Below are 12,865 nucleotides of genomic sequence, written 5' to 3' on the forward strand. Positions count from 1 at the left end.
CAACAGAATATACTGTACTGTTTAGAAATAGTAACCATATTATCTGAACTGCTGTCTTCTACTTCCCACCCTGGCAACAACGAAGGTAAACGGGGATTTAAAAAGCATTAAAAAATTAAAGACCTCAATCAGATTTTTTATTCTTGCACATCAGATATAATTAAACTACATCAGACTTTAAAATAGATTTTCCCTCTTTGGGAATTTCAATGTACAGAATCCTGGCAAATTACAGCCTTGTCTCCTCCACTATAAAATGGGGGCAAAAGTAGTGTGACAACTACCGCAAGTGGTAGTTGCACTGCTGCCGCTACTGGTACTGCTAACATTCCAATGACACTGCAGCCCCGCCGTCACCGGTGTCCCAGGCTGTGGTAACAATCCGATCAGACCAACGAACACCAACGCTGTGAACCACAGTGAGCACTGCAGAGGTGGGTGGGCTGCTGGCATTACCCTAGTGTGGCTATAAACTACCATGACACATTTTCCTCTCCGGCAGTCCCCTTATAAATCAAACTTGTGTGCTGAGAACAATCATAACTTTTCCCATATAAGATGAATACAAAGCCTATCCTTACTATCGAATGTGAGAAATACTCAGTTTTTACATTATTGAAAAATAATGTATTCTGAAAAGAACAATCAATAGCTTCTTATTTGTTGGAATCTTTTTATTTAGATTATCAATTTGTTGTAATGAAGCGCTGTATTTTAAAGCTGTTAGGAAAGTTTCTCTCCTAAATGTCTCAGAAGATTATTTTCCGGGATAAAAAGAAGGGAAACCTACCCTGTGGATTAAGCAAACAGCTCCTTCTTCTCCCTGTACACATTCTGCTGGCACATATCCCTGTCCTTGTAAGAAACACGATTTCCCCAGTGCACACGGTGACTGCCCCTGAGGTTCCCAGCTCCTTTCCTCACCAGTCCGCCCCCTCTATAATAAATAGCATGAGGATTTAGTGTTTGGTGAATGAATGAAGGAGCAGATGAATGAAAACACAAATTGTTTTTATTCATAAGTCTTGTTTCATTCACTGAGCCCTTCAAAGCCAAGTATTTTCTTTTCTGTGGAATTCATCTTCTTTCCTAGCTATTACATTTTATGATTATACTTTAAAAAATCATCATTCAGTATTTGAGAACATAATACTTCAGGATATGCATTCCATCCTGCAAATGTTACTTATTTCCACACAATGCCCAAATGGCTTACTTTTTAAAACATCGGTAACAGAGTTAGCTAACAACCTAAATTCATATTCCCCTTTCCATAGATGGAGTGCTCCCCAGAAAACTGCTGTTCTGTAGGGACCACATTTACCACTCCCTCTTATATTAGGGACATGTGCCCGGTTTCAGCTATGGGACCCAGCAAGTATATGAAACAGATTGCATCGCATTGAGGTCAAGGCAGTTAAGATGCTCCCATTCCACTTTCTCTTTACACTTCCTCCAAGAATGGAAAAATTACATTTGAGAAGGAGCCTGGGACCCTGAATAACCATGTGGAAAAGAACTGTAAATCAGGAACATCGCACTGGGTTGCACATGAGTGAGAAATAAACATCTGCTGCATTAAGTCACTGAAATGCTGCAGGTGATTTGTTGCAGTTAGTGTTCCCTGTTATGTGATATATTTACCAGACTACTATAATAAGGTTGGCTCCAACAAGAAGGAAGAGTTATTCAAAACTTCATAAATCAGAGAAGTGAAAAGAAGTTACTAGTTTAGACTAAAAGTACTGATGCCTATTATTCAAACAGAACCGGAGAACTGGTGCATTAGAAAACTGTTGCATTATTAGCCTCTAAACTAATACATTATCAACTCCGAATTAGTTGGTTACCCCCCCCCCAAATAGATCTAGAATCTAGGCATTTCTCCTCACTTCTATTGTTATGATCCTCGTATGAGCCACTATCTAAAATCTTGGTTGGAAAGTTAAAAAGTGTGATACACATATTGTCTTAAAGGCATGGGAAAATGGGCACTCCCACACGTTGCTATGGAAATGCAGACCAGTGAAATGAGAAAGGCCACATGCAACAAAGTTACCTATGCATGACACTGTCCCTACTCATACCAAATAACACAAAAATACACATGGACAAGGCTGTTCATTTCACCATTGTGTCAGACTACAAAATACTAGGAACAACCTAAATGTCACATAGACTGGTGAGTCAACGGTGATATACTCATACAGAGCGCTGTGCAGACATCATGAGATCAATTCAAGTTTCAGAGATAAGACAAAGCTCTAGTGTCCATACATTACTTCAGGTTGTAAGAGGCCAGAGCCAGAAAGGGGAGATACTGGTAATACAAAGTCAGGAAAAGAAAACAGACAAACAGGTTAAAGCAAGTCAAGGTATATTCATCACATCTAGTGAGGGCTCAGCCTTAATTGATGCTTCAGTAGGAGCGAAAAAGTTGAAAGCAAAAGCTGCAAGACAGGGACATAGGATGGGACTAGGGAGGGAAACATAACTTTGGGGCGCCATCCCTGCTCACCAAATATGTGTAGTTGGGGATGCTATATATGTATGTATAAATGTTTTAACAATGTGGTCTCTTGAAGGCTATCGTATAAACTGTTAGACACAGCATTCAACAAATCAGTTCAACAAACATGCACTGAGCATCTTCTATCAATATATGGCAGGCACCATACTAGGCTCTGTTGATACAAACAAATCAATAAGACTGCTGACACCAACACAAATGTACAACATGGAATTATTGCATAGTTCTGAAGACAAGGAAGGCATGCACATTGTGTTTGGTGGGGCCATTCTTTCACAGGACAGGTGGCTACTCCCTCTGCCTGGTGTGCCAGTTTTACCCTGATCACCCAAGTAACTTCTTCTCCCTCTTCAAGGTGCAACTCAGACTCTTCTCCAGAGGCAGGAAGCCTTCCCAACACTGTCAACCCAGGTGAGGTTCCCACCTCTCGGTATCTCTAGTGCCTGACACTCATCCTTGTGTCAGACCTTATTGGTAGACTTCAAGTTCCTTATCTTTGTATTCAAGCACAGTAGAGTGCTTTACTCACAATAGGTGCTCAATAAATATGTACTCCATTGTCCTGTTGACTGGAATGTTAGGACAATAACAAGAGAAATAAACCATCACTATAGAGACATCAGGCAAAGCTCTGGGGCTGGGGGGCCAGTGGAAGGCAGAGCAGTGAGACCTGAAGGGGTACAGAGAGAAGAAGAGAGCTTCTGATTGAACAGCTTTTTTCTACCGAAGTGGCTGTCCCACATCTGCCGGCAGATAGAGCTTCCTGATAAACAGTAGTCTTTTCCACTGGTCACTTCCGGCAGCAGGGCAAGGCAGGCATCTCCAGCGAGCCCGCATTCCAGAACAGTGCAGACACATGCACCTCACACTCCGAAAACCCTCCTCGCCCTGCATAACTGGGTCAGAGAACAACAGCTATAACAGGTGTGGGTTTCCAGGGTTCATGACATTTTAAAAGGCAAAGAAATTCTCCCATTTAGTTTCTTCATTTCAGACTACTCCATTTTTCTGCTTTTCCTCAGTGTTTCATTTTATGCTTCTCCCTGCCTTCAATCTCCACAGGACCTATAAATAATCTGTACCATAAATGAATTCATTTTTAAAAATAAATGTTCTTATAATTACAAAATTTATCTGTAATATGATATACACTCAAATGTAATTTTTTTTAAAAAGATTTATTTATACAAGAATTGGGGTATAGGCATGGGAGGATGAGAGAATTCCCCAAAGAGAGAGTGGGGAGCAGAACAGGCAGACAATTGAAAACACTGCTGAGGGGAGCAGCGGCAAGACAGGAGAGGTCTGCCGTGCCATGTGGGTATCTCCCTGGCCGGCCAGGAATTGAACCTGTGCTGCAGAGGCTGCGGACAGCTCCATAGCACTGCGCTCAACCCACTGTGCCACCGGAGAGGCCCATATGTAATTTTTAATAGTTGTACAGTATCCCAATATATAGATGTACCTTATTTCACTTGTTGGATTTTTTTCAGCTTTAAACTATTATAATTTTTGCTAAGATAATTTTTATTTATATATAAAACTTTATTCACATTTTTGATTAACTAGAAGAAATTTCCAAATATGGAACTGGATCAAAGAATATAAATATTTTTAGAAATTTAAAATGTGTTACTGAAATGCTTAGTAAACTAATTTTTTACTTTTACAGCATAGCCTGTAAAAGCTAGAGACTATGCAGAATGTTCCAAATCAGGGTAGGAAACTGCTGGGTTTGTGTTTCCCATAGTGTTTTGGTAACTCACCAAGATTACTGTATCACACCTTACCAGATGAAGGTGTGTAAGCTAAACGTGAGCCAACTATGTAAGTCCTCAGAGCATGAAGTCTCCTGAATAAAATACCTGGCCTTTTTGGTTACTGTGTGTGTGCGAGGTTGAAGAGATAAATGTTTCTGTAAAGCTACAATAAATTCGTGCTTTCTCTGTAGGCGACACCTTCCTCCTGAGGTCTACAAACAGACCTCTAGCCTTCTTGCCACCTCCCCAGTGACTGATGTCTCTTGGTCATGTTCAGTTTAAAGCAGCCTGATGGGGCCTCCCTGGGGGTGCAAGGGGTTAAGATGCAACCTATGAAGCTATCCACAGCAACTGCAGCATGAGTTTGAGCCCCAGCCAGCCAGGGAGCTACCCACATGGCGCAGCAGACCTCTACTGTCTTGCCTGCTGTTCCCCTAAGCAGTGTATTTTAGTTAATCTGCCCGTTCTGTTTCTCACTCTGTCTCTGGTGACTCTTCTCACCACCCCCCCCAACACCTCTGACCTGTACCCCACTTCTTGTATGCATAAATAAATAAATCTTTAAAAAAATAATAAAGCAGCCTGACAGTCTTGAAACTGCTCAATCTCCAACATTCCTGCTTTCAGTAAAAGGCACCTCAGCTGTTGACTCAGATGCTCCAGCCAGAATCCTGAGAGCCACATCTACCTCAGTGGCCAAGTGCTGCTGCCTGCTGATCTCCTGCATAGATCCCGAACACTTCCTCTTCTCTCCTCGCCCACTGCCATCTCCCCTTGTCCAAACTGATGGCACTTTTCTCAGGACTCCAGCAGTAGCCTTCAGTGTGGTCTCTTGTTCCCATTTAATCTACCAACCACTGCTGCCACAGTGATATGCTAAAATGGATTCCAAGCTCCTCCCTGATTAAGTCTTTTATCACTGCTTTCCCACAGCCTGAGAACAATGTCCCAAGCTCTTAACTCTGCCTGGAAGGCCAGTCTTACTCCTCTCCCATGCCCTATACATGGGCCGTCAGCCTTCACTAAGTTGCTCACACTTTCCCACTCTGAGCTTCATACACCCAGGGTCTAGAACGTTCTCACCACCTGAGTTATGCCTTTTTCTTTCTCCTTAGGGTGTGGTGAAACGCCTTGTCTAGGAAAGCCTCCCTTAACTCTGCACGTAACAGGCCCTCATGTTAATGTGCCAAAGCAGCCTGTGCACAACACTGGGTATCACAGTACTTGCTACACTCATGATATTTTCAGAAATTACCTGCAATCATTGGTTTACTGTCCATATTCCACTTTATTGCACTTCACAGATACTGCCTTTTTTCTTTCTTTCTTCTTTTTTTTTTTACAAATTCAAAGTTTGGGGTTAGTCTACATCAACTGAAGGTGTCATTTTTCTATAGCATGTACTTTGTGTCTGTGTCACATTTAATTAAAGTATATACCTTGTTTTCTTAAAGACATAATGCTGTTGCACACTTAACTGACTTGTAGTCAGTTAAGTAAAATTTGTATAGTAAAACACAAATTTTATATGCAGTGGGAATCCAAAAACTTCGTGACTCTATGGCGATGGTCTGGAACAGAACCTGCGGTATCTCTAAAGGGAGCCTGTATCCCCAGAACTCAGCACTTACAGACTTTTTTTTTTTAAAGATTTATTTATTTATTTATACAAGCACTGGGTACAGTCAGAAGCGCGGGAGGGTGAGAGAATTCACCAGAGTCAGAGCGGGGAGCAGAGCAGGCAGACTGACGAAGTACATTGCTGAGGGGAGCAGCGGGCAGCAGGAGAGGTCTGCGCACCACGTGGGACCCTCACCCGGTGGCCGGTGGCCGGGGATCGAACCGGTGCTGCAGAGGCTGCGGGCAGCTTCGCAACCCTGCACTCAACTGCTGCGCCACTGGGGAGGCCCAGCACTTCCAGACTTAACGACTTCACGGGCCCTTGATGAAAATCCATGTCTATGGTTCTCACATAAACTGGATTGACATAAAAGGCTTCATTATAAACAAAAATTAAGTTTTCAATTTCACTTATTGAACTTGCTTATTTGCACTGAACTATGCCCAGTCTTGTTTTTGATACTTTTGTTACACTGCTACTTCTAATAATTGTAACAGTTAATGAAAAAGTCTGTATTTAATCTTTCATTAATTAGTATGCTTTGGCCTATTTATATTCTAGTCCTCCTGTTCCCAATATGTTCATACTTAACAGAAATATTCTTAGAAGTGAAAGGAAAACAGATTTCATTGATACTATGAATTTCAAATGGTCAAAGTCTGATTATTCTCTTTGTTTAAATTGGTAGAAATGCATTCTAATTTCTGCAGAAAAAGCAAAGAAGGAAGAATGTGGCATTTAGTTCCAGAAATAAAACCAGCAGAGGGAGCTTAAGAACATAAAACTAGTTTTCTTAGTCCCAATGGATTAGTAAATGTAATATTTTGGCCTCTGGGTATGACTTTTAGGCTGATTCCATCATACACCCACATTTTTTTTTTTTATATGACCTCTATACTATAAGGAAGTGATGGGTGAGTGGTTATTACCTTATATACATACCAAAGCCTGTCTGCTTCTGAGTTTGGATCTGGACTGATGAAAGCCCCAAGATTACTCTTTAACGGATCTGGGTTCATCTTAAGGTCTTTAACTGAGAGAGAAGAGTGAGGAGATTAAAATACTCCTTACAAGCTTTCCCTTTATCAGAGTTGTGTCTGGTTGAGTTTGAGAACTTCCAGAGCCTAGAATGGGTCACTACATAGGAAGAGGCCTAGGAATCTCCTATGCTTCCTTGCTTTAGCATTACATGAGTGACTTGTGCTATAGCCAGGCTGCGGTCAGTAGATACAACTGTCTAGAAATAATAATATGTTAAATAACGACCGCCTATTTTTGCCTCCAGGTTAGCTAACAACAATCCCTTCCAGGGTCATTATAGCTTCTCAAAGATATTTTATGATAAAATTATATGAAAATACCTTAAATTCTTGAAGAAAGATAAGAAACAATGCCAAGGCAACACTATGAACAACCCTCAAGACATGACACCCTTGGGCTACATCTGGCTCAACATATAGCAACAAGAAGCATCTACTTAACCCCTTTCCTGACCTGGAGGCAATGACACAGAACTCAGAGGTGTCACAGAAGGTGTCTGCGTGACAACTAAAGAGCCAAAAGGTCAGACAAAGAGCCATCTCTGCCAAAACCAAATCTGAACTGTCCATCTGTCATCAAGCCTGTGAACTCACTGACTAAATTTTACCTGACCATCCACTCCTTGCTTTCCCATCACCACAGTTCATGGGATAATTCCTTCTTATCTTTCCAAATATACTGTCTACTGCCAGAACAACCTTTTTAAAATTCAATCAGGTTAACGTCTTTGCTTGAAACTCTTTAGCAGTTTCTCACTGATGTCATGACAATGCCCTCAGGGATCTGAACTGACTTGCATTTCCTTCCTGACTACTCCCTCCCATCCCAAACTCAAGTGTTCCAGCCCTTGCAAATTCCATGCCTTGCAGTGCGCAGGCTTTCTCTGCTTGGACTGCTCTTTTCACTCCTTTTACATGAACTCAACACGCACTCCTCCTCAAAGATCTTAAGTCAAGCAACATCTCTCCTGGGGAGATCTTCCCTCCCTTGACTGACTCCCACTTCTGTTCAAGTGAGGACCCTATCCTGTCTTCTTAGAGATGCTCGGTGCCTGCTTCCCCTGCCTTTACCATGACGCACTATAATTACTGCTTAGCTCCTATCTCTCACTGGGCTCTGAGGCATTTGAGGACAATGACTGTGCCTTTTATTTCTGTGTCTGGGAGACCAACCAGCGAGAGCACAGAGTGTGAAGAGAAGAGGGTCTAAGGCAGAATTCACAAAGAAGACCACAAAGGAAACAGGGACAGAAGAAAATTTTGGAATGTGTTAAAGAAGCCAAAGCAGAGCAATTATAAGCAAGAAGGAATGGCCACAATGTGAAACGCCTCTAGATAATTAAGTATGTCATGTGCACCAGATTTAGCAGCCAGCAGGCCTTCAATGACCTCAGGGTAGCAGTTTCAGTGGAATGACAGAGACAAGTCAAGTTGCAAGAGGCAGGGAAGCAAATGGAAGGTGAAGAATTTGAAGCATCTTGGAAAATGATCTTCTTTTAAGAAGCATTGCTGTTTGTTGCAATGTGAAGCTAAGTGAAATAAGCCAGTCATGGAACAAGGAATACTCTGATTCCACTCACATAGGATACCTAGAGCATCCGGGTTCACAGGTGGAAAGTGGGGTATTGACTGCAAGGGCGGGGGAGGGAGAGGAGGGCAGTTGGTGTTTAATGGTTATAGAGTTTCAGTTGTGCAAGATGAAAAATATTCTGTAGCTGGATGGTGGTGAAGGCTGTACAACAATGTGTGCTCACTGCCACGAACTGCATTCAAAATGGTTAAGATGGTAAATTTTAGGTATATGTATCTTACCACAATAAAAAAGGAAGCAAAAAGCATTACTGTTAGAAAATCAGATGGAAACTGCTACAGCAGGACATGGGATTCATGTTTTGTAACAGAGAGGGAAGAAATTCAAGCAGTTAACAGATTGAGAAGCGCGAGTTCATCAGAAGGGAGCCAAGGGGAACAACTGCTGTGTGAGGACCCTGAGGCGCATGAGCCTGGGTGGGGGCAGCGGGCTCCTGCAGAGGCAGCGTGAGACAAGGAAAGGGAAGAGGAAGTGCCTGTTTACTGTTGAGGGACTATGTGGTGGACAAGAAATACATTTCTCTAAAAAGTTTAAATGTGAAAGCCTCTGCATTTCTTTGGAGGAGGCTGGATAGGGTGGGGGGGAGGGGGCTTACTGTGGCATGTGAAGGCATGATCTGGAGGCATGTACTGGGGCGAGATCTTGGGGAGGGCTCATGAGGCATGTCAGGGAGCCTGGACTGGAATGACGAATCCACAGTGATGATGGCTAAGGTTCATGGCTTGTGACTCGTGGCAGGTTCAGCAGCTGAGAGCACAAGGAGAACTCATGGACAGTGAGACTGAATCACAGACGCAGCTTCCCAAGAAGTTAGAACAGGAGGGCCCAGAATTGAGAATGTTGAGAAGCATGTGGCTAAAGCAATGTGCTACTGGAGAGAAGAAAAGACTGGAGGGGGCAAAGATAATGGCAACACAAGGATCCAGGACTGGGCCTCTCAAGGAGGGCAAGAGGAACTGGAGCAAAGGCTTAGGAGATTAAAAGATTCGGAGACTGAGGTCAGCAGCAAAATATGGAAGTTTAAGATTTCTGAGGTGGCACTGTTCTAGGTCCCTCCCAGGCGAGGCTTGGCCAGAGTAGAGGTGGCTAAAAAGAGAAACCCAATCAGGAAAATCCTGAACCCTATCCACAGGGGATGTTTCTATGTGTTCTTCTTCCCAAATGCCTAGATAATAAGATGATCTTTTCCTCAGATTCAGTTTTCTCTTTACTGCATGTTTTTCATTTCAGCATTCTTTCCCCCCATTTTGGAAAATTCTTTATGACATAGGCACAGTGTTATCCCATTTTACAACCTCATTCACCTACTTTGTTTGTATATCATGTCTAAACTCAATACTCATCTCATCCTGTGCTAAATCATGGGTTGAAACCTGCGGAAGACACGAAAGGCCATTTAAAGAACAGCAAAAGCAGGCAGGGACTCATTTTCCAGGGTCAAAATTAGAGGTTAAAAACACTAGTAAAAATTAATTGTCATCATCTATTCGAATCTTTCAGAGACTTGAATAATTCAAAGATATTTTATATGGCTTTGTTTAAATGACATGAGCAGACCAGTAACATAAAGGGGGCCTTTGGTTTTAAACTGAAAAGAGCCCAAGAGGAAGGAAAGTCAAAGAGGAACTTAAACCTATTTATGTAGCCTGTTAACCATGATGGACGTATTTTTCCATTTCATTTGTCTTAGAAGTGGGAGTCAGCCTTACATATTATCTTCTTGCTCCAAGGAAAGCAAGGAAAGACTGAGGCAGCTGAGGCAGACCAAAGGTCTTCTTGTGTCTGTGCAGTTGTCATACGGTTTCAATGGCTTCTTAATAATATATGCCAGCACCAGCCTTCTTCAGTGTAACAGAACCAAGAACCAAGTCATTATTGTTTTAAAAACAGATTGGTTCATCTTTTGTTCCAAATGATGTATAAATGTTGGACATTACAGGGCCTCCCTGGTGGTGCAAGGGGTTAAGACGCAACCTGTGGAGCTATCTACAGCCACTGCAGCATGAGTTCGATGCCTGGCCAGGGAGCTACCCACATGGTGCAGCAGACCTCTCCTGACTCGCCCGCTGCTCCCCTCAGCAGTGTACTTCAGTCAATCCACCTGTTCTGTTCCCCACTCTGTTTCTGGTGAATCTTATCACCCCCCCACACCTCTGGCCTGTACCCCAGTTCTTGTATGCATAAATAAATCTTTAAAAAAATGTTGGACATTACATCTTTCTGAACCACTCAAGTCTATGAAGGGTCTGCACAAGCCCAGGTTGTTCCAGGCTACTTTCACCACGAGTCAACTGAACACACAACACACAGCGGCACATGGAGACTTTGCTTTCAATCCCACCTGTGTGTCCTCTGAATGTTGTGACCAGGGTGCAGTTTTCTTGCTCCAGTTTGAGGATGGTTACTTGGCCTGAGTGATCACCAATAAACACGTGCCGGGTTTCAACATCAAATCTATCATGTAAGCATTAAGGAGTATCTCTCAAAACTTAGTGGAGGATTGAAATAAATAAATGTAACAAAAAATGTGCAAATCCCGTATGAGGAAAGCTCGGACAATGCTGAAAGACACAAAACTGGACATAACAAAGTGGAAGACATACAGAATTACTTGACAGTAAGATGCATTATGATGTCAACTCACAATATATGACTTTATAAACTTAATATAACCCCTATACAAATATAACATGTTTTTTCTTTGAATGAGATATATAATTATAAAGTTCAAATAGAAAAATAAATAATCAAGGAGAGTCAGGAATGAGAGTAATATGATATATGATTGGGAGAAGTTAGCTCTACCAGTTTTATTCAAACATGTTATTGTTTCTTTTAATTAAAGTGTGGTGTTGGTTCACAGGTAGACAGACTAATGAAACAAAACAGAGACTTTAGAAACAGACCTAAAAGTACTTAGAAATTGAGTACATGTATGATTTAGAGAAGGCTCTTCAAATAAGGAAAAAATTGATGTTTTAAAATAGAAAATGTCAGAAATTAGACAGTCATTTGGGGGAAAAGTCTGTATTTCATTTTATTTATCAGGATAAATTTTAAAAAATAAGGGATCTAATTGTAAAAAGTGAAAAATATAAGTTCTAGATTGGAGAACACCTTTAGAACCTAGGAATGGGAAAAATCTATGACTCAAAAAACACAAACAACAAATACCTTAAAGCAAAGACTAAACACAAATTAGAAAAAAAAATTTGTAATATGTCACAATCACTCTTAATCGCCAATAAAAAGAGCAATCAAGAAGAAAAAAAATGCACAAACCTAGTAGAAAAAGGGACAAAACATATAAATGGATAGTTCAAGAAGAAATGAGAAAATAATGTTGCACAAAAAAGAATTAACTAAGCAGGCCTGACTGCTGCTCTCTCTCCAAAGAACTTGAATTTTGATGGATGCCCACCATTAATTGATAGGACTGGATCTCTGTGCCCTAACTGTATAACAATATGGTTTATTGCTAAATACCTGCTTCCATTCTGGGAGTCTGGAATTTCTCGTATGTGCCAGCCCTATCTGTGTGACCAGTCTTCAGTAAAACCCCCAGGCACCAATTCTCAACGAGTTGATAATTCAGCTGATAATTCCTAGCAATCCTACTTTTAGAGAACTACCCCAGATAGACACTTGCAAAAAATACAAAATGACACATGCCCGAAGCTATGTATACCATATTCTTTTAATAGCTAGTTTGCAAACTACCCAAAAGTCCATCAAAAGGGGATTTACTAAATTAACTATGATATGTCCACGCAGTAGTATACTATGCAGCTGGGTGCGGGGTGGGGTGGGGGGGGCAATGAACACCTAACATGGAGAAATTTCCAGGATATATCCTTAAGTGTTGGGGGTGGGGGAGTGGGGAAGGAAGCCAAGATACACAGGAATTTACATGCTATCTCTGTGTAAGAAAAGAAGGGAACTATAAATATAAAAGCATGTGTGCCATATTTAGCAAAGGAAGCACTGAAGGAGATGGATCAACATCTAAAATATGGCAGCCTGGGGAGAAGGGAGAAACACACAGGAAGGTCAGGGATGCAGTAAGTCTTCTTTCCTGTTATACAGTTTTCATTTTGGAATCTTATAAATACAATACATTCTAAAAGTATCTACCACATTTTTTAAAAATCCCCCACAGTAATCAAATAAAATGAATGAACCCAACCATCAAACTGGTGATAGAACCTCACAGTTAAAACAGAATTATTTCAATGGACTTTAAAACAGTATTTTGACTGTACATCTTTGGCAGAATGTATTATAAAGACAAAGAGAACTGCAAAGAAATCTCATTCAGCAGTT

The 12,865-nt window shown here is 41.4% G+C and overlaps 1 protein-coding gene across 2 annotated transcripts in view; it reads right to left on the minus strand.

The window, feature by feature from the left end:
* WDFY2 (WD repeat and FYVE domain containing 2) overlaps nt 1-12,865 on the minus strand; it is a 189,071-nt gene that overhangs the window by 19,246 nt on the left and 156,960 nt on the right. For both annotated transcript variants that reach the window (XM_054701680.1, XM_037527261.2), the window contains exon 6: nt 10,884-10,996. In XM_054701680.1, the coding sequence (XP_054557655.1) occupies nt 10,884-10,996 (113 nt within the window). The remainder of the gene's footprint in view (nt 1-10,883; nt 10,997-12,865) is intronic.

Source organism: Talpa occidentalis, unplaced genomic scaffold (genome assembly GCF_014898055.3).
Source record: "Talpa occidentalis isolate TD23 unplaced genomic scaffold, MPIMG_talOcc4v2.1 talOcc4.5, whole genome shotgun sequence".
NCBI lineage: Eukaryota > Metazoa > Chordata > Mammalia > Eulipotyphla > Talpidae > Talpa > Talpa occidentalis.